This window comes from Hemitrygon akajei, chromosome 13 (assembly GCF_048418815.1).
Source record: "Hemitrygon akajei chromosome 13, sHemAka1.3, whole genome shotgun sequence".
NCBI lineage: Eukaryota > Metazoa > Chordata > Chondrichthyes > Myliobatiformes > Dasyatidae > Hemitrygon > Hemitrygon akajei.
Genome location: NC_133136.1, coordinates 17,548,494 through 17,575,529, shown reverse-complemented (window position 1 = coordinate 17,575,529; position 27,036 = coordinate 17,548,494). Strand labels below are relative to the sequence as shown.

At 41.8% G+C, this 27,036-nt stretch overlaps 1 protein-coding gene across 5 annotated transcripts in view; it reads right to left on the bottom strand.

Annotated features, from left to right (window-relative positions):
• ubap2a (ubiquitin associated protein 2a) overlaps nucleotides 1-27,036 on the bottom strand; it is a 107,110-nt gene that overhangs the window by 63,490 nt on the left and 16,584 nt on the right. For all 5 annotated transcript variants that reach the window (XM_073064208.1, XM_073064210.1, XM_073064209.1 and 2 more), the window contains exons 3-9: nucleotides 24,248-24,325; nucleotides 22,498-22,608; nucleotides 16,017-16,167; nucleotides 15,853-15,930; nucleotides 5,868-5,925; nucleotides 4,637-4,719; nucleotides 4,482-4,534 (exon numbers count right to left, since the gene is read on the bottom strand). In XM_073064208.1, the coding sequence (XP_072920309.1) occupies nucleotides 4,482-4,534; nucleotides 4,637-4,719; nucleotides 5,868-5,925; nucleotides 15,853-15,930; nucleotides 16,017-16,167; nucleotides 22,498-22,608; nucleotides 24,248-24,325 (612 nt within the window). The remainder of the gene's footprint in view (nucleotides 1-4,481; nucleotides 4,535-4,636; nucleotides 4,720-5,867; nucleotides 5,926-15,852; nucleotides 15,931-16,016; nucleotides 16,168-22,497; nucleotides 22,609-24,247; nucleotides 24,326-27,036) is intronic.

Below are 27,036 nucleotides of genomic sequence, written 5' to 3'. Positions count from 1 at the left end.
GTCGCTCCAAAGAGAAAAGGCCAAGCCAAGTTCACTCAATCTGTTCTCATAAGGCATGCTCTCCAATCCAGGCAACATCCTTGTAAATTCCTCTGCACTCTTTCTATTGTATCCACATCCTTCCTGAAATGAGGTGACCAGAACTGAACACAGTACTCCAAGTGGGGTCTAACCAAGGTCTTAGCTTTAACATTACCTCACAGCTCTTGAACTCAATCCCATAGTTGAAGGCCAACACACCATACGCCTTCTTAACACTGTCAACCTGCAGAACAGCTGAGTATTCTATGGACATAGATCCCAAAACCTCGCTGAATTTCCACACTGTCAAAATTCTTACCATTAATACTATATTCTGCCATCATATTTGACCTACCAAAATGAGCCACTTCACACTTATGTGGGTTGAACTCCATCTGCCACTTCTCAGCCGTTCTGCATCTTATTGATGTCCTGCTGTAACCTCCAACAACGCTCAACTTTAGTGTCATCTGCAAACTTGCCCTTTTACTTCCTCATCCAGGTCATTTATAAAAATCATAAAGAGGAGGGGTCCCAGAATAGATGCCTGCAGAACGCCACTGGTCACCGTCCTCCACGCAGAATACGAACTATCCACAACCACCCTTTACCTTCTGTGGTCAAGCCAATTTTGGATCCACAAAGCAAAGTCTCCTTGGATCCCATACCTCATTACTTTCTGAATGAGCCTCACATAGGGAATTTTATCAAATGCCTTACTGAAATTCATACACTTCATCCATTGCTCTACCTTCAATGTCTTTTGTTACATCCTCAAAGAATTCAATCAGGCTCGTAAGGCATGACTTGCCCTTGACAAAGCCATGCTGACTATCCCTATTCAGATTATCTCTCCAAATGCTCATAAATTCTGCCTCTCAGGATCTTTTCCAACAACTTGCCCACCACTGAAGTAAGACTCACTGGTCTCAGAGTCACCTCTACTCCCTTTCTTGAACAAGGGAATATTTGCAACCTTTCAATCCTCTGGTACTTCTCCTGTCTCTACTGATGATGCAAAGATCATTACCAGAGGCTCACCAATCTCTTCACTCAGTTCCCACAGCAGCCTGGGGTATAACTCGTCTGGTTCTGGCAATTTATCTAATTTAATACCTTTTAAAAGCTCCAGCACATCCTCCTTCTTAATGTCTATACACTCAGGCATTTCAGTCCGCTGTAAGTCATCCCCAGAATTGCCACGGTCCTATTCACTGGTGAATACTGAAGCAAAGTATTCATTAGTACCTCCACTATCTCCTCCAGCTCCATGCACATTTCCACTCTCACTCCTGAAAGGTCTTATTCTCAACCTCTTGTTCTTCACATACTTGAAGAATGCCTTGGGGTTTTCCTTAACCCTGCTCACCAAGGCCTTCTCATGGCCCCTTCTAGCTCTCCTATTTCCATTCTTGAGCTCCTTCCTGGCACCCTTGAAATTTTCTAGAGCTCCAATACTAACTAGTTTCTTGAACCTTTACTAAGATTTTGTTTCCTTAACTAGATTTTCTACATCCTTTGTACACCATGGCTCTTTTACCCTACCATCCTTTCCCTGCCTCAATAGAACATAACCTATGCAGAAGGCCCTGCAAATGTTCCCTGAACATTTGTCACATTTCTGCCGTGCATTTTCCTGAGAACATCTGCTCCCAATTTATGTTCCAAAGTTCCTGCCTAATAGCATCACATTTCCCCTACCCCAATTAAATGTTTTCCCAAATTTTCTGCTGCTATCCCTCTACAGTGCTATGGTAAAGGAGATAGAGTTGTGATCACTACCTCCAAAATGCTCTCCCACCAAAAGATCTGACACCTACCCAGGTTCATTTCCCAGGAAACCTTCCTGAACACACTTAACAAACTCCACCCCATCTAAACCCCTTGCTCTAAAGAGATGCCAGTTCATATTAGGAAAATTAAAAATCAGCCATCACAACAACCCTATTATTATTGCACTGTTCCAGAATCTGCCTCCCTAACTGTTCCTTGATGTCTGTTACTATTGGGGGGGGCGGGGGGGTCTATAAAAAAAACACCCAGTAGAATTATTGCTTCCTGTTTCTGACTTTCACCCACAATGACTCAGTAGACCATCCCTCCATGAATTCCTCCTTTTCTGTAGCCATGGTACTACTCCTGATTAACAATGCCATTCCCCACCTCTTTTGCCTCCCTCCCTGCCCTTTTTTAAACATCCACAGCCCAGCACACTCAGCAGCCAGCTGAGTCATCCAAGTCTCTGCAATTGCCACAATATCATAGTTCCACGAATTGATCCATGCTGTAAGTTCATCCGCCTTGCTCGTGATACTCCTTACATTAAAATAGACACATCTCAAACCATCTGGCTGAGTGCTTCTTTGCTTTATCATCTGCCTATCCTTCCTCATAAACTCCCTACAAGCTGTCACTACTTCTGCACCAACTGCTGCATCCTCTGCCTCTTCACTTCAGTTCCCACCTCCCTGCAAATCTAGTTTAAACCCTCTCTAATAGCTTTATAAAACCTCCCTCCCAGGATATTTGTACAGGTCGCCCTTTCCCCAGAAAAGGTTCCAATGATCCAAGAACTTGAATCCTGCCCTCTGCACCATCTCCTCAGCCACTCATTCATCTGCGCTATCTTCTTGTTCTGACCTTCACTAGCTTGCGGCACTGGGAGAAATCTGAAGATTACCACTCTGGAGGTCTTGCTCTTCAGCCTCCTTCCTAACTCCCTAAACTTACTGTGCAGGACCTCTACACCTTTCCTGCCTATGTCAACAGTACCAACATGTACCACAACCTCCGGCTGCTTACCCTTGCCTTCAAGAATATTCTGCAACTGCTCAGAGACATCCTGGACCCTAGCACCCAGGAGGCAACACACTGGTGCATCTTTAGCTACTGCAGGATCTCCTATCTAACTATCAAGTCCCCTATGACTACTGCTCCGCCTGACTTCACCCTACCCTTCTGAGGCTCAGAGCCGACCACAGTGCCATTGGTCTGGCTGCTGCTGCCTGGCCCAGATAGGTCACCCCCTCCATAGCAGTATCCAAAGGGGTATACCTGTTGCTGAGGGGAATGGCCACAGGGGTCTCTGCACCCACTTCCTTCTCCTTTTCCACAGGTGCTTTTAACAAGTGGTGAACTTATTTCTTAGAACTAGTTTTCCATCTCTCTACCTTAAGTGGCTATTCTTTCTTTTTCAAGTTCTAAGTAGAATAAAGTCAAGAAAAGAATGCAAGGAGATTACAAAGAGATTAACAGTCTGTAACTGGATCTTGGACTTCTTGACAGAAAGACCCCACTGAGTTTGAGTTAGCAGCTACATCTCAATCTCTATCACACTGACAACTGCTGCCCATCCAGGACTGTGTTCAGCCCTGCTCATGCTACTGACACACGACCGAATTGCCAGATCCAACTCAAATGGTATCATTAAGTACACTGATGATACAATAGTGGCTGGCCTCATAAGCAATAATGATGAACCAACACAGAGAGGAGGTAGAAAGACTTGTCAAATGCTGTGAGAACAACCCAAGCCTCAACGTGGACAAAAAGATGATTATAGGACTTCAGAAAGGCAAAGGTCAACCACTCTCCGTTGCACAATGGCTCTGCTGTGGAGAGCATAAAGTTCCTTGTGTGCACATAACGGCTAATCTAATCTGGACCCACAACACATTGATTGAGTCACAGGGTAATCCAGTGCAGAAGCAGGCACTTCAGCCCAACTCGTCCATGCAGATAAAGGCGACCACCTAAACTAATACCATTTGCTCATGCTCGGCACATATTCCTCTCAGCATCCCTATTGATGTGCCTATCTAATGGGGAATATACCCAAGGGAGTGCTTTAAAAATTCAATGCAGTAAAAAAACAACAAAATTATTGGGAAGTCTAGAGTTACATTATTATTTTGTGTAAAAATATCAAACAAACTCAATGAGTTACAACTCTGCAGGAACTCAAAAGATCACATAATATGTAATTACTTTTACCATTCCCCTGGAAACGACAGCTCTGCCACAGAGCACTAATGCACTAGCAGAATACCATGTGTAATGTAGTTATTTAATATCCAGATTAGAGATAGTGTTCCTTTTGCTCTCCCTATTTGGATTATATTGGTGTCAATGTCAAATCACAAGATATTTGCAACAGCTGTTATTAATCAAAAGACATATTTTTCAACTTAACTAAATTTACTACAGCATACTAAACTGGCTAAAAGATTGAACTGCATTCATGTGGAACTTAAGCGATTTCCTGGATACATGAGAAAAACTAAACCAAGTGATGTAATTGAATCTCAATGATTCACTCAAAAACTATTAATCATTGCTAAGTATAACTGTTTTACTGACTCTGCAAAATGCAATAAACAAACTGTATCATTCCAGCAATCTTGAAGTAGCAAAAAAGTAGATTAAAATTATTTTTATTTATAAATGTGACTCATACTTACATCTTCATTCCAGTCTTCACTGACCCAGTCCTCCATGGAATTTTGCCAGGTACCTGAAAAACGAATAGATACAAACACATACACAATTCAGCAAAACAAACTGAAATTTTGCAACATTCAAGATAAAAAAATGTTTTAAACAAATATATTCCTACCCGTTCCATTGTTTTGACCTGATTCCCAAATTTCAGATGTTTCATCAGTTGTAGAATCTGGGTAGTCTGCAGGGTTGAAGGTTCTGTACATTTGAAAAAAGCACTAATTGAAATCAACTGTTTGATTAAATTTAAACATACTCCAATCATTTTTAAAGAAGCCGTTCACTGTTAGTTACCATTTAATTTAATTGTTTAATAAATTAACATTTAGCTGATCGAGATAGATATTTTACTATTTAAATACATAAACAAACTAATACAAATTGATGGCCTCAAAAATTATACTGAAATTGCAGAATTTAGTCCGTGGTCATTATTGTAAAAGTCTCATCTTTTAATCAATATATCCATTTTAGCAGTTCAGTGCGCATAGCTGAATATCCATCGCTCAAATTAAGGTGCTTGTCCTGAATGTACACTGCGTAAAAGTTAATAAAATTTATTTTAAAAGTACAGTTTTATACAGAACCAGAATGTTCTCTGTGGAATTGAATGCATATTTCAAGGAGAAAATACAACCATGTTTTAAAATAGGCAATTGTGAATCTTTTTCACTCTATTCCCCCATACCATTTGATGGCAATGAAATGTATTTTGTAAACAAAATGATTCAAACACACATTGACATAGTTCTGCAGCCATCAAAAACAAACTTAGTAATTTCAATAGCATTTTAAACAGGAGATAACTGCTCTGATGCTACCACAAGAGTTCTCTGCTTGGCCCAGAATTATTAATGATTAGCATTTCAGTACAAATATTGTTTTGCACATCATGGCATGAGAAATGAATCAAGCCATATACTACATTAAAATTGATGTATTTCAATACATCACCTCCTAAACAATAACCAGTCAAAAACCAACATTATTTAATTTGTGTTTAATAACATAAATGGAGAGAATCACAGCACCAAAGGACAAAGAGCTTTAGGAAAAAGAAACAAAACTCTGAATACAATTTTCTAGTTTTTCCTGAGTCCCTTTATATTGCCTTCATCATTTATATCTTTCTGCACCATATGTATGTCTATGTGCAATGAAGCACCCAGTCCTTTCTCAATATAATCAGTAAGAGTGAATTACAATGAATTACACTAAATTTGACCAGAAAATTTGAAAAGTATGAAGGAAATTCTGTTGTGAAAATCTAACATCAATGGAGTAAGCAATTTTAGTAATCCAAGTTATAAACAATTCAGAATCAGACTTCACTTTAATATGCTTACCCCATTCCTTGCGCTGAAAATCTTGCTGCTCCCCTACCTCTACTACGCCCACTATATCCTGTAAATTTAACAAAATGGCAATTAAATGTACAAAATTAACTTGTGGCTCCAGGTTCTCATACTGTAATCCAATATCAACACTGACTTTACTCGATGGAAAACACAGAATTAGAGGCAGCAGTTAACTGGCAAACTTTACCCTTGATTGGGAGATGTTAGGGTCCTAAGAAATAACCATTATTAACAGGATAAAACATTTCTGGATGTAAACCACCAGGATGCCAGTATTCTATCAGTGCTTGAACAGCAGTCTGCATCACCAACAATTTAAGTGCATCAGTGCACAGAATTCCTGATTAAGAGACTCATTGTCCTCGCACCCCCTCACAAGACTTCATGAAGATCAGGCAGGTTTATCAGAAAAATTTCAGAATTGATCAGAATAAAAATAACTACACAAGCAGTGGCTAAACTACCAAAGTCACCAATGCTGAAGGTGGCTGTCAATATTTAAAAATCAAATTCAATGTGCAGTAGTGGCTGAAGGCAAAGTGATGCAAATACATCACAAAAGTCAAGAACTTTACAGGAGAGTTGACCATTCTATTTCACAATTAACTGTGCAAATTCAAGCTTTGGGAAGGACACAAGAAACCAAAATAATTTTGTATGGATAAATAATCTCTAAAAAGGATTAATAAACAAGCAACACACACAAAATGCTGGAGGAGCTCAGTAGGTCAGTCAGCATCTATGGAAAAAGAGTACAGTCAACTTTTCAGGCCAAGTCCCTTCATCAGATCTGAGGGCAAAAAAACAATGAAGAGTCAGAATAAAAAGGTGGGGGAGGGAAAGTAGAAACACAAGATGATAGGTCAGACAGGGGTGGGGTGAAGAGCTGGGAGATTGATTTGTGAAAGAAATAGCTGGAGAAGGGGGAATCTGATAGGAGAGGACAGAAGGCCATGGAAGAAAAGGGGGAGGAACACCAGAGGGAGGTGATGAGCAGGTAAGATATGGTGAGATAAGGAAATGAGGATGGGGAATGGTGAAAGGGGTGGGGGTTATTCAAGGAATCCATGTTCATGCAGAAATAAGTGTTGCTCCTCCAACCCAAGTGCAGCCTCATCACGACAACAGAGATGGCCATGGGCTGACAAGTTGGAATGAGAATGGGAAGTGGAATTAAAATGGGCGGCCACTGGAAGATCCTGCTTTTTCTGGTGGAAAGAGCATTCCAGAACTAAAGAGATGTCCTCCTCCTTCAAAGAAAGGGGCTTCCCTTCCTCCACCATTAACACTGCCCTCAACTGGAATCTCTTTCATTTTGCGCACATCTGCCCTCACCACCCCATCAGGGACAGGGTTCATCTTATCTTCATCCATCACCCCAGCCATAATTCTCCTTAACTTCTGCCGTCTCCAACAGATCCCACCACAAAGCGCATCCTTCTGGAACACTAGAAGACTAGAATACCATAGCACAGTACAGGCCCTTCAGCCCTCGATGTTGTGCCGACCCACTTATTCCTTTAAAAAAAGTACTAAACCCACAATACTCCATAACCATCTACTTTTCTTTCATCCATGTCCCTGTACGGGCGGCTCTTAAATACCCCTAATGTTTTAGCCTCCACCACCATCCCTGGCAAGTCATTCCAGGCACCCACAACCCTCTGTGTAAAAAACTTACCCCTGATGTCTCCCCTAAACTTCCCTCCCTTAACTTTGTACATATGCCCTCTAGTGTTTGCTATTCGTGCCCTGGGAAACAGGAACTGCCTATCCACCCTATCTATGCTTTTCATAATCTTGTAGACCTCTATCAAGTCCCCTCTCATCCTTCTATGCTCCAAAGAGAAAAGTCCCAGCTCTGCTAACCTTGCCTCATAAGACTTGTTTTCCAATCCAGGCAACATCCTGGTAAATCTCTGCACCCTCTCCGTAGCTTCCACATCCTTCCTATGAGGTGACCAGAACTGAACACGTACTCTAAGTGTGGTCTCACCAGAGATTTGTAGAGTTGCAACATGACCTCTCTACTCTTGAACTCAATCCCCCTGTTAATGAAGCCTAGCATCTGATAGGCCTTCTTAACTACCCTATCAACCTGTGCAGTGACCTTGAGGGATGTATGGATTTGAACCCCAAGGTCCCTCTGTTCATCCACTCTTAAGTAACTGACCATTAACTCTGTACTCAGCTTTCTGGTTTGTCCTTCCAAAATGCATCACCTCACACTTATCCTGATTGAACTCCATCTGCCACTTTTCTGCCCAACTCTGCAGCCTGTCTATATCCTCTTGTAACCTTCGACAACCTACAGCTCCATCCACAACTCCTCCAATCTTCGTGTTATCCACAAACTTACTCACCCATCCTTCCGCCTCTTCATCCAGGTCATTTATAAAAATCACAAAGAGCAGGGTCCCAGGACAGATCCTTGCAGCACTCCACTAGTCACCAACCTCCAGGCAGAATACTTTCCTTCCACTACTACCCTCTGCTTTCTTCCTGTAAGCCAATTTTTCATCCAAAGAGCCAAGGTTCCACTGATCCCATGCCTCATGACTTTCTGGATGAGTCTCTCGTGGGGGACCTTGTCAAATGCCCTGCTAAAATCCATGTAGACCACATCTACCGCCCTACCCCTCATCAAGTTCTTTTGTTACCTCTTCAAAAATCTCAATTAGGCTCGTGAGGCACGACCTTCCCTTCATAAAGCCATGTTGACTATGCTTGAGTAGACCGTACTTCTCCAAATGCTCGTAGATCCTATCCTTAAGAATCGTTTCCAATAGTTTGCAGACCACCAACATAAGACTCACCGGTCTATAGTTCCCAGGATTCTCCCTATTACCTTTTTCAAAGAAGGGAACTACATTTGCCATTCTCCAATCCTCCAGCAACTCCTCTGCAGCCAAAGAGGATTCAAAGATCATAGCTACTGCTCTAGCAATCTCTTCTCTCACTTCCCCCCAGCAACATCTGGTCCTGGGGACTTATCAATCTTGATGTTTTTAAGAAGATCCAACACCACTTCTTCCTTAATCTCCACATTGTCCAGCACACAGGCCTGTTCTGTTTCGACCTCACCCTGATCAAGGTCCTTTTCACTTGTGAATACTGAAGAAAAGTATTCATTTAGGACCTCCCCAACCTCCTGGCACATGTTGCCTTCTTTATCCTTTAGCAGTCCCACCTTCATTCTTGTCATCCTTCTGTTCTTCACATACGCATAGAACGCCTTGGGGTTCTCCTTAATCCTACATGCCAAGGCCTTCTCATGCCCCCTTCGAACTCTCATAAGTCCTTTCTTAAGTTCCTTCCTGGCTACCCTATATTTCTCATGAGCCCCTCCTGCTTTCTGCTTCTTATGTCTAACATATGCTTCCTTCTTCCTCTTGACGAGTAGCCTCACGTGTTTCGTCAGCCATGGTTCCCTTTTCCTACCATTTTTCCTTGTCTCAGTGGGACAAATCTATCCTGAACCCAGCACAAGTGGTCCCTAAACTTCCTCCACATTACTTCTGTGCTTTCACCCTTGAACATGTTTCCAATTTACTCTCGCTAGTTCCTGCCTTGCCCCATCAGAGTTAGCCCTTCCCCAGATAAGCACTTTCCTATTTTGTCTGTTTTTATCCTTTTCCATAGCTATGCTGAAGCTAAGGGAGTTGTGGTCACTCTCAACAAAATGCTTTCCCACCAAGAGGTCTGCCACTTGTCCAGGTTCATTACCCAGAACTAGATCCAGTACAGCCTCTCCTCTCGTTGGCTGGTCTACATACTATATCAAGAATCCTTCTTGAACACACCTAACAAATTCAGCCCCATCCCCTTGCAGTCAGGAGTTGCCAGTCAATATGAGGGAAGTTGAAATCACCTATAACTACAACCCTGTATTTCCTGCACCATTCTAAAATCTACCTGCTATCTGCTCCTCCGTGTCCCAAGGCCTATTTGGGGGCCTATAGACTACTCCAAGCAGTGATTGACCCCTTCTTATTTCTGACTTCCACCCACACCGACTCAGTGGACACTCCCTCTGCAGCGTCCTGCCTTTCTATAGCTGTGATATAGCAGTAATGTAACTTCAACCCCCCCCCCCCCTCACCTCCCATCCGATTCCTTTTAAAACACAAACTCCGGTACGTGCATCAGCAATCCTGCTCTTCCTCCAGCCAAGTTTCAGTAACGGCCACATCATCGTAGTTCCACGTACTGATCCATGCTCTAAGTTCATCTCTTTTATTCCAAATACTCCTAGCATTGAAATAGACACATTTCAACTCCTCTTGGCTACATTTATAGAACCATAGAACATTACAGCACAGAAACAGGCCTTTTGGCCCTTCATGACTGTGCCAAACCATTTTTCTGCATAGTCCCACTGACCTGTACCTGGACCATACCCCTCCATACACCTCTCATCCATGTACCTGTCCAAGTTTTTCTTAAATGTTAAAAGTGAGCCTGCATTTACCACTTCATCTGGCAGCTCATTCCACACTCCCACCACTCTGTGTGAAGAAGCCCCCCCCCCCCCCTTAATGTTCCCTTTAAACTTTTCCCCCTTCACCCTTAACCCATGTCCTCCTTTTTTTCTCCCCTAACCTCAGTGGAAAAAGCCTGCTTGCATTCACTCTATCTATACCCATCATAATTTTATATACCTCTATCAAATCTCCTCTCATTCTTCTACGCTGCAGGGAATAAAGTCCTAACCTATTCAACCTTTCTCTGTAACTCAGTTTCTCAAGTCCCGGGCAACATCCTTGTAAACCTTTTCTGCACTCTTTCAACCTTATTAATATCCTTCCTGTAATTTGGTGACCAAAACTGCACACAATACTCCAAATTCGGTCTCACCAATGTCTTATACAACCTCACCATAACAATAGACAATAGAAGACATTCCAACTCTTATACTCAATACTTTGACTTATAAAGGCCAATGTACCAAAAGCTCTCTTTAGTACCCTATCTACTTGTGACGCCACTTTTAGGGAATTTTGTATCTGTATTCCCAGATCCCTCTGTTCTACTGCACTCCTCAGTGCCCTACCATTTACCTTGTATGTTCTACCTTGGTTTTCCCTTCCAAAGTGCAATACCTCGCACTTGTCTGTATTAAACTCCATCTGCCATTTTTCAGCCCATTTTTCCAGCTGGTCCAAATCCCTCTGCAAGCTTTGAAAACCTTCCTCACTGTCCACATGTATCCAGAGATACCGGCCACGTGACAGATGCACTGCCACCTGACTGGTCGGAGGACACACCACATGCCAATCAACATTTGGTCCCTCCCAACTAATCAATGCACACCTAAATTATTGGTCACCTTAATTGGATTATCTCGCCCAGCCCCATGCTTTAACAGGTGAGACTTGCCCTTGGCTAGCCCTCTCTTACAGACCACCACATTGGAGGTAAGTGCATTGATTTATGCTTGGGAAGGTCTATCGTTTGTCCTGGTAAGGGAGCCGCAGCTATCCAAGGTCAAGGGGGATAGCTGTTGTAGTGCTTGTCCCTTGTTCTTTGTTTGTGTAACTGTACCCTGTCCCCACACCACTTCCTGTGTATTGTAGTTGCTTGTGTTCACCCGACTTCCCCTTGTAAATAAATTCCTTATTATTAAAAATGTGTGTGTCTAGGCTACTGTTGAGACTCAAAGAACCAGTTATTTTCCATCACAACACCACTACACCTCCAATCTTTGTATCATCAGCAAAGTTGCTGATCTAATTTACATTATCATCCAGATCATTGATATAGATGACAAATAACAACGGACCCAGCACTGATCCCTATGGCACACCACTAGTCATAGTCCTCCACTCAGAGAAGCAATCCTCCGCTACCACTCTCTGACTTCTCCAATTGAGCCAATGTCTAATCCAATTTACTACCTCACCATGCATACCTAATGACTGAATCTTCCTAACTAACCTCCCATGTGGGACCTTGTCAAAGGCCTTACTGAAGTCCATATAGACAACATCCACTGCCTTCCCTTCATCCACTTTCCTTGTAACCGCCTTGAAAAACTCGAATAGATTTGTTAAACATGACCTACCATGCACAAAGCCATGTTGACTTTGCTATGTTTTGTCCCCTGCCTGTCCTTCCTCACCAACTCAGAACACATAGCATCATGCCCTTGTCCTTCTACCTTAATCTCTGCACTCACATTCTGATTCCCACCCCCATGCCAAACTAGTTTAAACCCTCCCCAACAGCTCTAGCAAACCTGCCCACAGGATATTGGTCCCTTTCCAGTTCAGGTGCAGCCCATCTTTTTTGTACAGGTCAGACCTTCCCCAGAAGAGATCCCAATGATCCAGAAATCTGAACCCCTGCCCCCTGCACCAATTCTTCAGCCACGCATTCATCTGCCATAACATCCTGTTCCTACCCTCTGTCTTGTGGCACAGGCAGCAATCCCCAGATTACCACCCTTGAGGTCCTGCTTTTTAACTTCTTTCCTAACTCCCTATATTCCTTCTTCAGGACCTCATCCCTACTCCTATGTCATTGGTCCCCACGTGGACCACAACATCTGGCTGCTCACCCCCTCTCCTGAGAATACTGAGAACTCGATCTGAGATATCGCGGACCCTGGCACCAGGGAGGCAACAGACCATCCGGGATTCTCGATCTCTCACAGAACCTCTTATCTGTCCCCCTAACTATCAAATCCCCTATCACTACCTCTCTCCTCTTTTCCCTCCTTCCTTTCTGAGCTGAGGGTCCAGTCTCGGTGCCAGAGACGCAACTACTACAACTTGTCCCTGGTAGATCGTTCCCACTAACGGTATCCAAAACAGTATACTTATTGTTGACGGGAACGGTCAGAGGGGTGCTGTGCTCTTTCTGTCTATTCCCCTTCCCTCTCCTGACAGTCACCCAGTTACCCATCTCCTGACTTTTAGGAGTGACTGTCTCCCTGAAACTCCGATCTATTACTGCCTCTGCTTCCTGAATGATCCAAAGTTCATCCAGCTCCAGTTCCCTAACTCGGTTTGACAGGAGCTGCAGCTGGATGCACCTTTTGCAGGTGTAGTCATTGGAGACAATTGTGCTGTCACTGACTTCCCACATCCTACCATCAGAACACTGGACTGCCCTATCTACTGCCTCCATTACCAACTCCCAAATTAATTAAATTAAAGAAACTTACCCGGCCTACCTCACTGGGAGGAAGCTTGTCCTCCACCTCCTCTCCAGCCAAAGCCTCAAAGCTCCACTCCTTCACTGGCCGCTTCTGTCCCACCCGCACTTTCAGCTTTCTACAGGGATTGCTCCCTACGCAACTCCCTTGCCCATTTGTCCCTCCCCACTGACCTCCCTCTTGGGATTTATCCTTGCAAATGGTACAAGTGCTACAGCTGCCCCTACACCTCCTCCCTCACTACCATTCAGAGCTCCAAACAGTGCTTCCATGTGAGGCGACACTTCACCTATGAGTCTATTGGGGTCACTTAGTATCCGGTGCTCCTGGCATGGCCTCCAGTATATTGGTGAGACCCGATGTAAATTGGAAGACCACTTCGCTGAGCACCCACGCTCTGTCCACCAGAAAAAGCAGTTTGGAGGAGCAACACCTTGTAGTCCGTCTGGGTACCCTCCAATCTGATGGTCTGAACATAGATTTCTCGAACTTCCGGTTATCTCTCCACACCCCCTCGACCATTCCCCACTCCCCTCTCTCACTGTATCTCTTTACCTGCCCATCACCTCCTTCTGGTGTCCTCCCCCTTTTCTTTCTTCCATGGCCTTCTGTTCTCTCCTATCAGATTATTCCTTCTCCAGCCCTGTATCTCTTTTACCAATCAACTTTCTAGCTTTTTACTCCACCCCCACTGATTTCACCTATCACCTTGCGTTTCTTCCTCCCCTCCCCCAACTTTCTTATCCTGACTCCTCATATTTTTTCCTCCTGTCTTGATGAAGGGTCTCGGCCCGAAACTCCGACTGTACTCTTTTCCATAGATGCTGATCGGGCTGCTGAATTCCTCCAGCATTTTGTGCATATTGCTTGGATTTCCGATACCTGCGATTTGTAATAGGATAAACAGCTTGTATTGAACATAGGATATGTTTTAAAGTATATTATAGGATGAGGACTACCAGGGAAAGAGCAGACACCATTAGATACCAAAGGAATAATTGCGCTTGGTGTCAGAGACTGTAGAACATGGGTGTTAAATAAACACGTTTTATTCATATTCCTCAAGGACATTGTGGCTGGAAAATTTACAGGAAGCAGCAGAACTTCTGGAACATTAACCATTAAAAGCAGACTCCCCCCACCCCAGGGCCTGATGAGATTTCTAAGGCTGCAATAAGTTACTGGAAGATATTGTTGGGGCTCCAGCAGAAATTTTAAAATCTTTGTTAACCACAGTTGAGGAACTAGATGATTATAAAACAATAAATGTGCTACTTTTATTCCAGAAGGCAGCACAGATAAACCAGGTAATTACATGCCTGTGATTCTAATAAGTTAAAAGGAAGTTGTTGGCTAAAGTTGAGAGACAGGATAAATCTACAGTTGGGAAGTCAAAAATCAGGGACTAATCAAAAGATTGGATTAGTAAGTATGCAGATGATACTAAGGTAGGTGGCGCTGTGGATAAAGAAGTAGGTTTTCAAAGCTTGCAGAGAGATTTAGGCCAGTTAGAAGAGTGGGCTGAACGATGGCAGATGGAGTTTAATGCTGTTAAGTGTGAGGTGCTACATTTTGGTAGGAATAATCAGAATAGGACATACATGGTAAATGGTAGGGCACTGAAGAATGCAGAAGAACAGAGTGATCTAGGAATAATGGTGCATAATTCCCTGAAGGTGGAATCTCATGTGGATAGGGTGGTGAAGAAAGCTTTTGGTATGCTGGCCTTTATAAATCAGAGCATTGAGTATAGGAGTTGGGATGTAATGTTAAAATTGTACAAGGCATTGGTAAGGCTGAATTTGGAGTATTGTGTACAGTTCTGGTCACCAAATTATAGGAAAGACATCAAAAAAATAGAGAGAGTACAGAGAAGATTTACTAGAATGTTACCTGGGTTTCAGCACCTAAGTTTCAGGGAAAGGTTGAACAAGTTAGGTCTTTATTCTTTGGATCGTAGGTTGAGGGGGGACTTGATAGAGGTATTTAAAATTATGAGGGGGATAGATAGAGTTGACGTGGATAGGCTTTTTCCATTGAGAGTAGGGGAGATTCAAACAAGAGGACATGAGTTGAGAGTTAGGGGGCAAAAGTTTAAGGGTAACGCGAGGGGGAATTTCTTTACTCAGAGAGTGGTAGCTGTGTGGAACGAGCTTCCAGTAGAAGTGGTAGAGACAGGTTCGGTATTGTCATTTAAAGTAAAATTGAATAGGTATATGGACAGGAAAGGAATGGAGGGTTATGGGCTGAGTGCGGGCCAGTGGGACTAGGTGAGATTAAGTGTTCGGCATGGACTAGAAGGGCCAAGATGGCCTGTTTCCGTGCTGTAATTGTTTTATATATATATATATATATATATATATATATATATGGTTATATAATCACCATGTTTTTTGTAGGGGAATAATCAATTGAATATTTCTAAGTGCAAACAAAGTGTATTGATTTGATGCAAGTGACATGGTTAATGTAGTCAACAGGGACTTTGGTAAGTCTTCTGACAAAGGGAGACAAATGGGAGCCACAGCAAGCTGGCAAAATGGATTCTAACACTAGCTTGGCAGATAAGCTAAGAAAGGGAGCAATGCCTTGTGCTCCACATTTGATTACTCAAGATGAATTCCTCAACTGATTTTGCTTTACCCCAGAAATTATACAAGTTTTCAATGGGAAGGTTCATACTTTGATTAAATAGGTTATTATGAGCTTTTGGACCAGCAGCTCTTTTGCACATATTAATACTTTATTGACACTCGTGGCAGCATGGCATTACAAAATAAAAGATAACTAAACAGAGTTCTAAATTACTCTCACCTCGGCCACGTGCACGCCTACTTCGTTCTGAGTGCCGATCACCAGGGCTGATGTCCACACCATTTTCTTCAAGTTTGTCTGCAATTTGAAAATTAGAAATTTCAACAACAGTAAAGGCACATTTATCAACTAGATTACTTTTACAACTTCTGTGCTATACTTACATTCCCTCCCGCGACTTGCTTTTCCCCGTCTAGTAGAGCTCCCACGAACCTGACTGGTTTCTTTATCTCCACGCTTATTTTTTTCCTTATTTTCCAGATTATCCTTTACAGTTCCAAGACTCTTCTTTTTACCTACTGTCTCCCATGAGTTCTGCATGAAAACATACCTGCACATTACTTGCGTAACAATTCATTTTAGATTTTAAAAAAGTGAATTTACATGAAGAGAATACTAGAGTGGCTATATTATTATTATCAAAATACAAGTGCCTGCGAAGCCTCAGAAGTTTTCACCAGCCCACTTGAATTCATTATTTCATTACAAGGAGTCAATTAGTCAATCAAATAACGTTCATCGTTCATAGCCAGCTCCTTCATGATACAACCTTCCCTGCTTTCAAGTACATCTTCAAGAGGCTGTGCCTCCAGAAAGCAGCATCCATTACCATCAGGGACATGCCTTCTTCCCATTACTACCATCAGGAAGGTGGTACAGGAGCCTGAACGATTCAGAAACAGCTATTAACCCTCTGTATTCAGACTTCTGAATTATCCAGAACAACATCTCATTATCTGTTTGCTTGTATTTATTTTTGTAACTTATGGTAATTTTATGTCTTTCTATTTCACTGCTGCACCAAAACAGCAAGCTTTCCATTATATAAGACGGCAATAATAAACCTGATTACGATTCCCTCAACGTCACCCCATGTATTTTTCCAAGAATGCAGCCAAAGTAATCAGAAAAAATAATTGTTGCATCTCTTGAAATTTATCAGATACAGCCAAACAAACCCCAAAATCATATTTCAGATATATTAGTTCAGTCATAAACTTCTAATATTTAAACTGCTTCAAATAATTCTACTACTTTATCAACCATCCTTTTATTTCACGATTAGTTTGGTAACCAACTGGAGGAGCTGGTGTCAGTGTAGGGATTGGTGGTGAAGAGTGCAGTGGAAGCTATTCAAATTTCTCAAAAAAGTGCCATTGTACCTGTCACAATATATTAGTTGAACAATCTGTAATACAGAACTAAACTAATTCACAGTCGGCCGATTGCAGAGCAAGAGAATTACTGATACAAGATCAAATGATGAAGTACTTGTTTGATCTAAGAACAGTAGAAGGCAAGAGAGAAATGCCAATCACTTTACTGGTGTGGTCCATACACTCTAACGCCAATTGTACAAGGATGCCTTTTTGTAAATGCATAAGGAAATGATAAAGCAGTTTCAACAATGCATACATATTCAGCTGATATCTCCAAACCAAAGAAGACTAATGTTTTCTGAAATCACTTTCCCTGAAGGATCCTCTTGCGCTTATGCCCATTCCAAAAATATCCTTCCTCAGTTAAGGCCACTGTTACCATGGTGACAGTAATACAGGGATCTATATCCATTATTTTCAATTACATGGTCCTTCAGAGGACTTCTGATATCACCTTCAATATATAGTTACTAAGTAATTGTGATTATGTACCATATGTTAAATCCTTGCCTTAATTCAAGTTGACAGTTACCATAAAAACTTGCTAACTTTTTGAAAATGTTATTTGGATCCAGTGTTCCCCTTTGCCACATAAACAAGCTGAGTGTGTGGCTCATTTGAGTTTCATTATTCCATTACAATAATTAGGCTCGACTTGCGTGATGAAGCAGAGATCCTCTTTGTACTACAACATACTTTATCGAGTCATGTTGAATCACATCACATGCAAGTTAAACACTCCCAATCTCAAAATTTTAACACAAACAGAAACAATGAGAGCCACATGGCATAGAAACAGATCCTTCAGCCCACCATGAGCATGCTGACCTCTAATCTCATTGCCTAACACTATTCTTCTATGCCTTAAGTGCTTGGGGGTGTCTCTACCTCCACCACCCTCTCAGGGCAATCCAAACTCCAACTACCTTCAGGATGGAACATCACTCCTGTCGAAATTTCTTGTCCTTAAAGCAAGGTTCTCTTTTGTTCTTGTTCCCGTGACGCCACATTTAAGGTCCACTGGGTCACATCCTCTGATCCTCAATAACCCAGGACCTTAACATTCATTGTCTAATTATTGGTGGAATATACAGTGCCTATAAAACATATTCACCCCTCTTGGAAGTTTTCATGTTCTATTGTTTTACAACATTAAATCATAGTGGATTTAATTTGGCTTTGTTGATACTGATCAACAGAAAGACTCTTGTGTCAAAGTGAAAACAGATCTCTACAAAGTGATCTAAATACATGACAAATATAAAACACAAAATAACTGATTGCATAAGTACTCACCCTCTTTAATATGACACACCAAATCATCATTGGTGCAGCCAATTGGTTTTATAAGTCACATAATTAATTAAATGGAGAACACCTGTGTGTAGTCAGTGTTTCAATTGATCGTAGTAAACTACACCTGTATCTGTAAGATCAAACTGCTGGTGAATCAGTATCCTGGCAAAAACTACCACCATGAAAAGGTTGTTGAAAAGTACAAGTCAGTAGATGGATACAAGAAAATTTCCAAGTCACTGAATATTCCTTTGAGTATAGTTCAGTCAAACATCAAGAAACTGAAAAAGCTGTAAATCTGCCTAAAGCAGACAGACCATCCTCAAAAACTGAGTGACCATGCACAAAGGGGACTAATGAGGGAGGCTGCCAAGAAACTAATAACAAATCTGGAGGAGTTACAAGCTTCAGTGGCTGAGATGGGAGAGACTGCGCATACAACAACTGTTGCCCCAGTGCTTCACTAATCGCAGCTTTAAGAGAGAGTGGCAAAGAGAAAGCCATTGTTGGAAAAAACACCTCACATGAAATCTCAGCTGAAGTTTGCCAGAAGGCATGTGGGAGACTCTGAAATTAGTTGGAAGAAGCTTCTAGGGTCTGATGAAGCCAAAATTGAGCATTTTGGCCATCAGACTAAACACTATGTTTGGCATTAGCCAAACACCACATATCATCAGAAACACACCAACCCTACCATGAAGTGCTGGCTGCATCATGCTGTGAGGATGCTTCACTGAAGCAGGCCCTGGAAGGCTTGTGAAGATAAAGTGTAAAATGAATGCAGAAAAATGCAAGGAAATCCTACAGCAAAACCTGATGCAATCTGCAAGAGAACAGCAACTTGGGAGATGTTTTTCAACAAGACAATGACCCCAAGCATAAAGGCAAAGCTACACAGAAATGGCTAAAAAAAAAACCAAGGTTAATGGCCAAGTCTAGACAACAATCCAATAAAAATTTGTGGCTGTTCATTCACGATTCCCATGCAATCTGACAGAGCTTCAGCAATTTTGCAAAGAATGGGGGAAAACTGCAGTGTCCAGATGTGCAGCTGATAGAAAGCTATCCAAACACTCAAGGCTGTATTTGCTGCCAAAGGTGCATCTAATAAACACTGACCTTAAGGGCATGAGCAATTGTGCAATCAATTACTTTGTGTCAGACAAATTTGTAGATATTTGTCTTCACTTTTGACACGAAAGAGTCTTACTACCCGATATTAAAGTACCGTAGAATTCAATTATTATAGTATCCAAAAGAAACATTCAGAAAAGATCAGAACCTAAACAAAATTAAGCTTTGAAATGTTATCTGTTCATCCAAAATGATAATCGTCTCTACATGTGCACCTTTAATCTCATCTTTGCCTCCATAAATGCTATTTGACCTGTTAAGTTTTTCCAACATTTTAATGTCTAAATTACCAAGTTATTACATCTTTTTAATGTATAACAGTTTCCCAACTATGATAACATTTTCTTCTTCTGAAGATTTGTGTGCAAGAAATCAAATTGTGAAAGGGAAAGCAAAGCTGCTATCAGTTCAAAGCTATCTCTTCTTGCCATGTTCTAATCACAGTAATTCAGCCTTACACATGTGCATACTTGCTTGCTGCTTACTACTTAAAGTTGAACATCTTTAAGGTCGAACTCCAAAGCAATACTGTAACTTAATACCTGCTTGTAATCAGAAGTAGTACTCCCGTCATGGATAATCACTCATTTCCAATCTTTTGGGGTTTGGACCAGATAGTAAAATCAGGCCAGAAGTGAACTGATAAGGTATTTTAAATTGTCATCGCCTTACACAAGTTTCGCTTAATTATTATTCAACCATACATGAATACAGCCGAACAAAAACAGCAGTCCTCTAGGGTCAAAGTGTGAAACACACACAGCACAAGGTACACAGAGCACACTGAAGATAGCAAGCAAGATTGAAGGGTTGTTGTTCCCTTATTCAAGAAAGGAGTAGAGATAGCACAGGAAATTATAGACGGTTGAGTCTTACTTCAGTGGTTGGTAAGTTGATGGAGAAGGTCCTGAGAGGCAGGATTTATGAACATTTGGAGAGGCATAATATAATTAGGAATAGTCAGCGTGGCTTTGTCAAAGGTAGGTCATGCCTTACAAGCCTGATTGAATTCTTTGAGGATATGACTAAACACATTGATGAAGGTAGAGCCGTAGATGTAGTGTATATGGATTTTAGCAAGGCATTTGATAAGGTACTATATGCAAGGTTTATTGAGAAAGTAAGGAGGCAAGGGGACATTGCTTTGTGGATCCAGAACTGGCTTGCTCACAGAAGGCAAAGACTGGTTGTAGATGGGTCATACTCTGCATGAAGCCAGTGACCAGTGGTCTGCCTCAGGGATCTGTTCTGGGACCCCTACTCTTTGTGATTTTTATAAATGACCTGGATGAGGAAGTGGAGGGATGGGTTATTAAATTTGCTGATGACAGAAAGGTTGGGGGTGTTGTGGATAGTGTGGAGGGGTGTCAGAGGTTACAGCAGGACATTGATAGGATGCAAAACTGGGCTGAGAAGTGGCAAATGGAGTTCAACCCAGATAAGTATGAGGTGGTTCATTTTGGTATGTGAGGGCAGAATATAGCATTAATGGTAAGACTGTTGGCAATGTGGAGGATCAGGGGTATCTTGTGGTCTGAGTCCATAGGACACTCAAAGCTGCTGTACAGGTTGATTCTGTGGTTAAGAAGGCATACAGTGCACTGGCCTTTATCAATCATGGGATTGAGGGGTAATGCTGCAGCTATATAGAACCTTGGTCAGACCCTACTCGGAGTACTGTGCTCAATTCTAGTCGCCTCACTACAGAAAGGACATGGAAACCATACAAAGGGTGCAGGAGACTTACAAGGATGTTGCCTGGATTGGGGAGCATGCCTTATGAGAATAGGTTGAGTGAACTTGGCCTTTTCTCCTTGGAGCGATGGAGGATGAGAGGTGACCTGATAGAGGTGTACAAGATATTGAGATGCATTGATCGTCTGGATAGTCAGAAGCTTTTCCCCAGGGCTGAATTGGCTAGCAAAAGTGGGCATAGCTTTAAGGTGCTTAGAGGTAGGTACAGAGGAGATGTCAGGGGTAATATTTTTATTTTTTTTACAGAGAGTGGTGAGTGCGTGGAATGGGCTGCCAGTGGCTGCGGTAGAAGTGGAAATGATAGGGTCTTTTAAGAGAATCCCAGATGGCTATATGGAGCTCAGAAAAATAGAGTGCTATGGGTAAAGCCTAGGTAGTTCTAAGGTAGGGACATGTTCAGCACAGCTTTGTGAGCCGAAGGGCTTGTATTGTGCTGTAGTAGGTTTTCTATGTCTATTACCCCCAGAGGTTCAATACTTATTCCAACAAATACTGAATCATTTTTCTTAATAAATAAATGAACAAGTATGTTTGTTGTGTCATATATTTAATTAGATTCTCTCTATCTAGCTTTAGGACTTGCATGAAGATCTGATCACAGTTTAGGTCATATTTATGCAAAAACAGAGAGTGCTCTACAGGGTTCACAAACTTTCTAGCACCACAGTATAGCCCAAGGCCCTGAGTGATATGTCTTGCAAATTGATGGTTCAGTTCTGGGCAGTCTGCAGACGATCGCACATAATTGATCCTGTCATCAAAATTGCAGGGTACCTAACATACATTTTAAAGAAGTCTTTAGCCCTTAGTGTCTAACCAATCTTTTAGTTTTTCAAGAAAGTTACCAAGAAAGTTGATGAAGATAATGCAATAGATGTTGTCCACATGGACTTTAGCAAGGCCTTTGACAAGGTCCTGCGTGGGAGTTAAAGATTAGACATTGACTTCGCAGGAGTCAGAAAGTGGAAGCAGACGGCTGCCTCTCTGACTGGAGGTCTGTGACTAGTGGTGTGCCACAGGGATGGGTGTTTCTGTTCCTGTGCCGCAGTGTTCTACGATTTTGCCAGAGTGCTCATGAAACAGACAAATGAACTTGGAATAGCAACAAGCTTTGTTCTTTGGGGAAATAATTATAACATTTGTCTCATTATCCATTTTCCAACATCACTTGCATACACTGCATTAACCGATTTAGGTGCTTTCAAATCCCTTTAAACATTACAAATTTTAAAATATAATTATTTCCCCAATAGGGAATAATGACATCAACACAAATGAACAGCAAACAAACATATCATACCGTATCTGAATTTCCTTCTAGTAGTATGTTGATAGCTCTGTTTACATCGCCATTGCAATCATGAAGTGCAACTATACACTCATCTGGGTTCTTTCCAGTGACTTCCATCAACTAAAATAAAATACCATCAAATAAAGCTAACATTTTATAAAAATATTACAAGCATACAAAACTTACATAAGGACTGACACCCTGCTTCTAATCATTCCCAATCAACATCACCCATTTATTCCAAACTCAAGTTAAAGAAAGATTTTACATACAGTAGTTCGGAGCTCATACATACAATCCCACTTATCATAAAATACATGCAAATCATAAAATACAGCTCACACACCTTAAGATCAACAGGTTAAACCACTCCCAAACTGATTTAGTTACAGGCCATCTGTGGGTAAGCAACAAGTTCCAATTGCAAAATAGTCCTTTAGTCAATTTTATTCATCAGTTGAAGAATGCACAGAAATCACTCAAGTAACACACAAAATGTTGGAGGAACTCAGTAGGTCAGACAGCATCTATAGAAATTAATAAACAGTCAACTGTGCAGGTCAAGACCCTTCTTCAGGGCTTGAAAGGAAAGGAGAAGACACTGGAATAAAAAGGTGGGGAGAGGGAAAAGAGGATAGCCAGAAGGTGATAGAAGTCAGGTGGGTAGGAAAGGTAAAGGCTCAAAAGGAAGGAATCTGATAGGAGAGGAGAGTTGACCATAGGAGAAAGGGAAGAAGAGGGTCCAAGAGGAGGTGATAGGTAGGTGAGAAGAGGTCAGAAGCCAGAGTGGGGAATAGAAGAGGGGAGGGGAGTGAAATGTTTTTTTTCCCGGAAGGGGAAATCAATATTTATGCCATCAGATTGGACGCTACCCAGATGGAATAACGTGTTGCTCCTCCACCCCAAGGGTGGCCTCATTATGACACGAAGTGGCCATGGACTAACATGTCAGAATGGGAATTGGAATTAAAATGTTTAGCCACTGGGAAGTTACACTTTCGGCTGATGGAGCAGGGGTGCTCGATGAAGCGGCCCCCAATTTTATGACGGGTCTCACCAATAAAGAGGCCACACCGGGAGTAACTGACGACCCCAGCAAATTTACAGGTTAAGTGTTGCCTCACCTGGAAGGTCTATTTGGGAGGTGAGGGAGCAGGTGAATGGGCAGGTGTAGCATTTTGGCCACTTGCAGGGATAAATGCCAGGAAGGAGATGTGGAGAGGGACAAATGGAGAAGGGAATCACGGAGGGTGCAATCTCTGTGGAAAGAGGGTGGGGATGAGGAGGAGGTGAAGATAGGTTTGGAAAGTTCCCTTAGAGGTGGCGAAAGTTGTGAAGAATGATGTGTTGGATGCAGAGGATCGTGGGATGGTAGGCAAGGACAAGAGGAAGATGGGGTGAGCATGGGAAATAAAAATTACTCAATACAAGTATCCATACCTCCAGACTATTATAATGAATGACATAAAAATAAGACTGATAAGAACAATTACTCAAAGTGAAAAGACACAGGACACAAGTTCTGTTCTTAGGAACAAATTTATACATATACATTTATATATGTAAGAGTTTTGAATTTAATACTGTATAGAAGCTCATTGTATGCTGGAGTACACAAAAGTCAGAAATTCATAACCCAGGGATGGCTTGCATTTGATACATCAACTGAAAGTCAGGTTGACAAAGTGAAACAGAAAAGGAGAAAGCATTAGCTTGTCACAAAATACACCCAAACATTTCATGATGATCAGGTTCTTACTTGTTTGACTTTCTCTTCAAAATCTACATCATTCTTATCGTAGATCATTTGGGCAAGTCGAATCTGTTCTGCTGTAGCCTAAAAGTAATTATGTTCAATGTTAGCTTTTTAAGAACAACTTTCACTGAAACTTATTTCTACAGTACTAAATATAAAAGCAAAGACTGAATTTGGGCAGAAGAAACAGAATACCTATGAAGATGATATTATAACAAATGCACAAAGAGAAAATTCTGATGCTTTTAAACAGAACTGAGTAAGACTGAGAAATAAAAATTCAGGGCACAAAGGAGGGAAGATCTTTAGCCAAAACCACAACCCACTTAGCAAAGAGCAGAGAAACAAGTACCTGGAAGAGTAATGCAAAATGCATGTAGGGAAAAATTGGCTTGTTTATTAGAAATATGAAACATCACATAACTTTTGACTCTAGAGATTCAGAGGTATGTTAATAAAGGAACAAAAGGGCAACAATGATCAAATCCCTGCTTTAGTGAATTAATTTGCCAAGATACAACATATTGGAGACGCCAAGGAGTGATTTTAAGGGACTCCAAGGTTAATTGTGTAGAATTTGTGGAATCCCCATAGCTAGAGAAGCTCTGGCTATTACCCACAAGAAAACAGGGGACAGCCATCACTATTATTTTCCATAACACCATCTTTCAAGTATTAATCTCCACCTCACAAATTTCATTGGGCTTATTTTGAGGTGACTAAGAGGACTGATGAGGGTAGAGCAGTGGATGTTTTCTACATGGATTCCATCAAATCCTATGACAAGGTCCCATATGACAGGATGGTCCAGAAGAAACAATTAATACGATAAGATGGAAGCACGCATGCTCACGAGCAGGCACTCTGGGCCCAATCAAAGGAGTAATCGTTCAACTAGAGCATGGACTAGGGTTTCATGTTGTGGGGTTGCCTGTTGCAGCTGCCCAGGGGAGGGGTGCTAGGGGTGGTATGGGAAAGAGAAGAGGTGCAGCCGATGCACTTGATTCCACACTAGGTTGGGAGAACACCCTCCCCTCAGGGCTGCCCTCCAGAGTTTGCTCAGAGAAAGAAATGCTGGATTGCATTCTTCCGCAGCTACATTAGTGTATGATGATTAGACTGCTGTGGACTTGTTCTTGCCGAAAACAGCCATGCACCATCAATCTACAGGATATTACAATCAGATGTGGTTATATTATGATTATTTTTTGTGTGACTGTATTTCTACTGCTATCTATATGTGCTATATGAGACTGTTGATACTGTTTGGTACCTTGGCCCCAAAAGAACACAGTTTCACTTGGCTGTATTCTTGGGTATTCAGGGCAAGATACAAAATTGCCTTGGTGGTAGAAGGCAGCACGTGGCAGTGGTGACCTGTAAACAGTAGTATGTTATAAGTTCTGTGCTTGGTTCATTGTTTTATTAATAATTAATGATTTGGATGAGCATGTAGGTGGCATGATCACTAAGTTTGGACAACAAAACTGGCGGTATAGCAGACATTGAAGGAGATTTTCTAACCTTAGAACAGGATGTAAATTAACTGGGAGAGTGGACAGGGAATGACAAATGAAATTTGACTCTGGTTAGTGCAAGATGATGCACTTTGGGAATCAGACCAGACGATATACAGAGCCCTGAAGAGTGTTGTAGAACTGAGATCTGTAGGTATAATTGCACAGCTTCTCTGGGCAACAAAGGGTAAGCAGAGTTATGAAGATATATAGTCTACTTGCCTTCATTAGCCACAGCAGTGAGAACAGGAGTTGAAATATCATATTATCAATCATTTGGCTGCCTTAGAATTCTGGTTGCCATGTTATAAGAAGGTTATGATAAAGCTACAGGGTGAAGAAAATATTCACAGGAATGTTGCTGTTCTGGGGGGGGGCTTTGCTTACAAGGAGACTGGATAGGACCCAACTGTTCTTCCTGTCGAAAAAAAGAGGCCACAGAGTGACCTTATAGAGGCTTATAAAATTATGAGGGCATAGATAAGATAGCCAGTCACAATCTGCAGCCGGTAGTAGAGACAGGGACAATTAATTTAGACAGGTACATGATAGGAAAGCAGCATAAGGATACGAGCCAAATCAGACTAGCCTAGAAAGAAAGCATCTTGGAAGGCATGGATGAGGTGGGCCGTAGGGCTCATTTATGAAAAATACATGAGAATTTTCTTATAATTATTTAATGCTGAATAAGACACATTTGTGCTCATTTCAAAACATCCAACCAAATAAGCTGATAATTTCCCCTATCTTCCCCAACCCCTTCTTTGGGTGGGGCATTTTAAAATAAAAGCAAACATAGTCAATGGCCTCTTTATTGGGTACCAGAGTAGAACCTGGTGTGGCCATCTGCTGCTTTGGCTCATCCACTTCAAGGTTGAACATACTGTGTATTCAGAGATGCTCTTCTGCACACCACTGTTGTAACGGGTGATTACTTGAGTTACTATCGCCTTCCTGTCTGCTTGACATTTTCTCTTACATCTCCCATTAACGAGATATTTTCACCCACGGAACTGAATGTTTTTTTGTTTTCTACACCATTCTCTGTAAACTTTAGAGCAGGGGACACCCCCCCTCCCACCATTAACCAAGGGGCCCATGGGTCTCAGATTGGGAACCCCTGCTCTAGAGACTGTGGTGTGTGAAAATCCCAGGAGATCAGCAGTTTCTGAGATACGCAAACCATCCTATCTGCACCAATCATTTCAGTCAAAATCACTTAGGTTATATTTCTTCCCCATTCTGATGTTTGGTCTGATAAACAAACAAACCTCT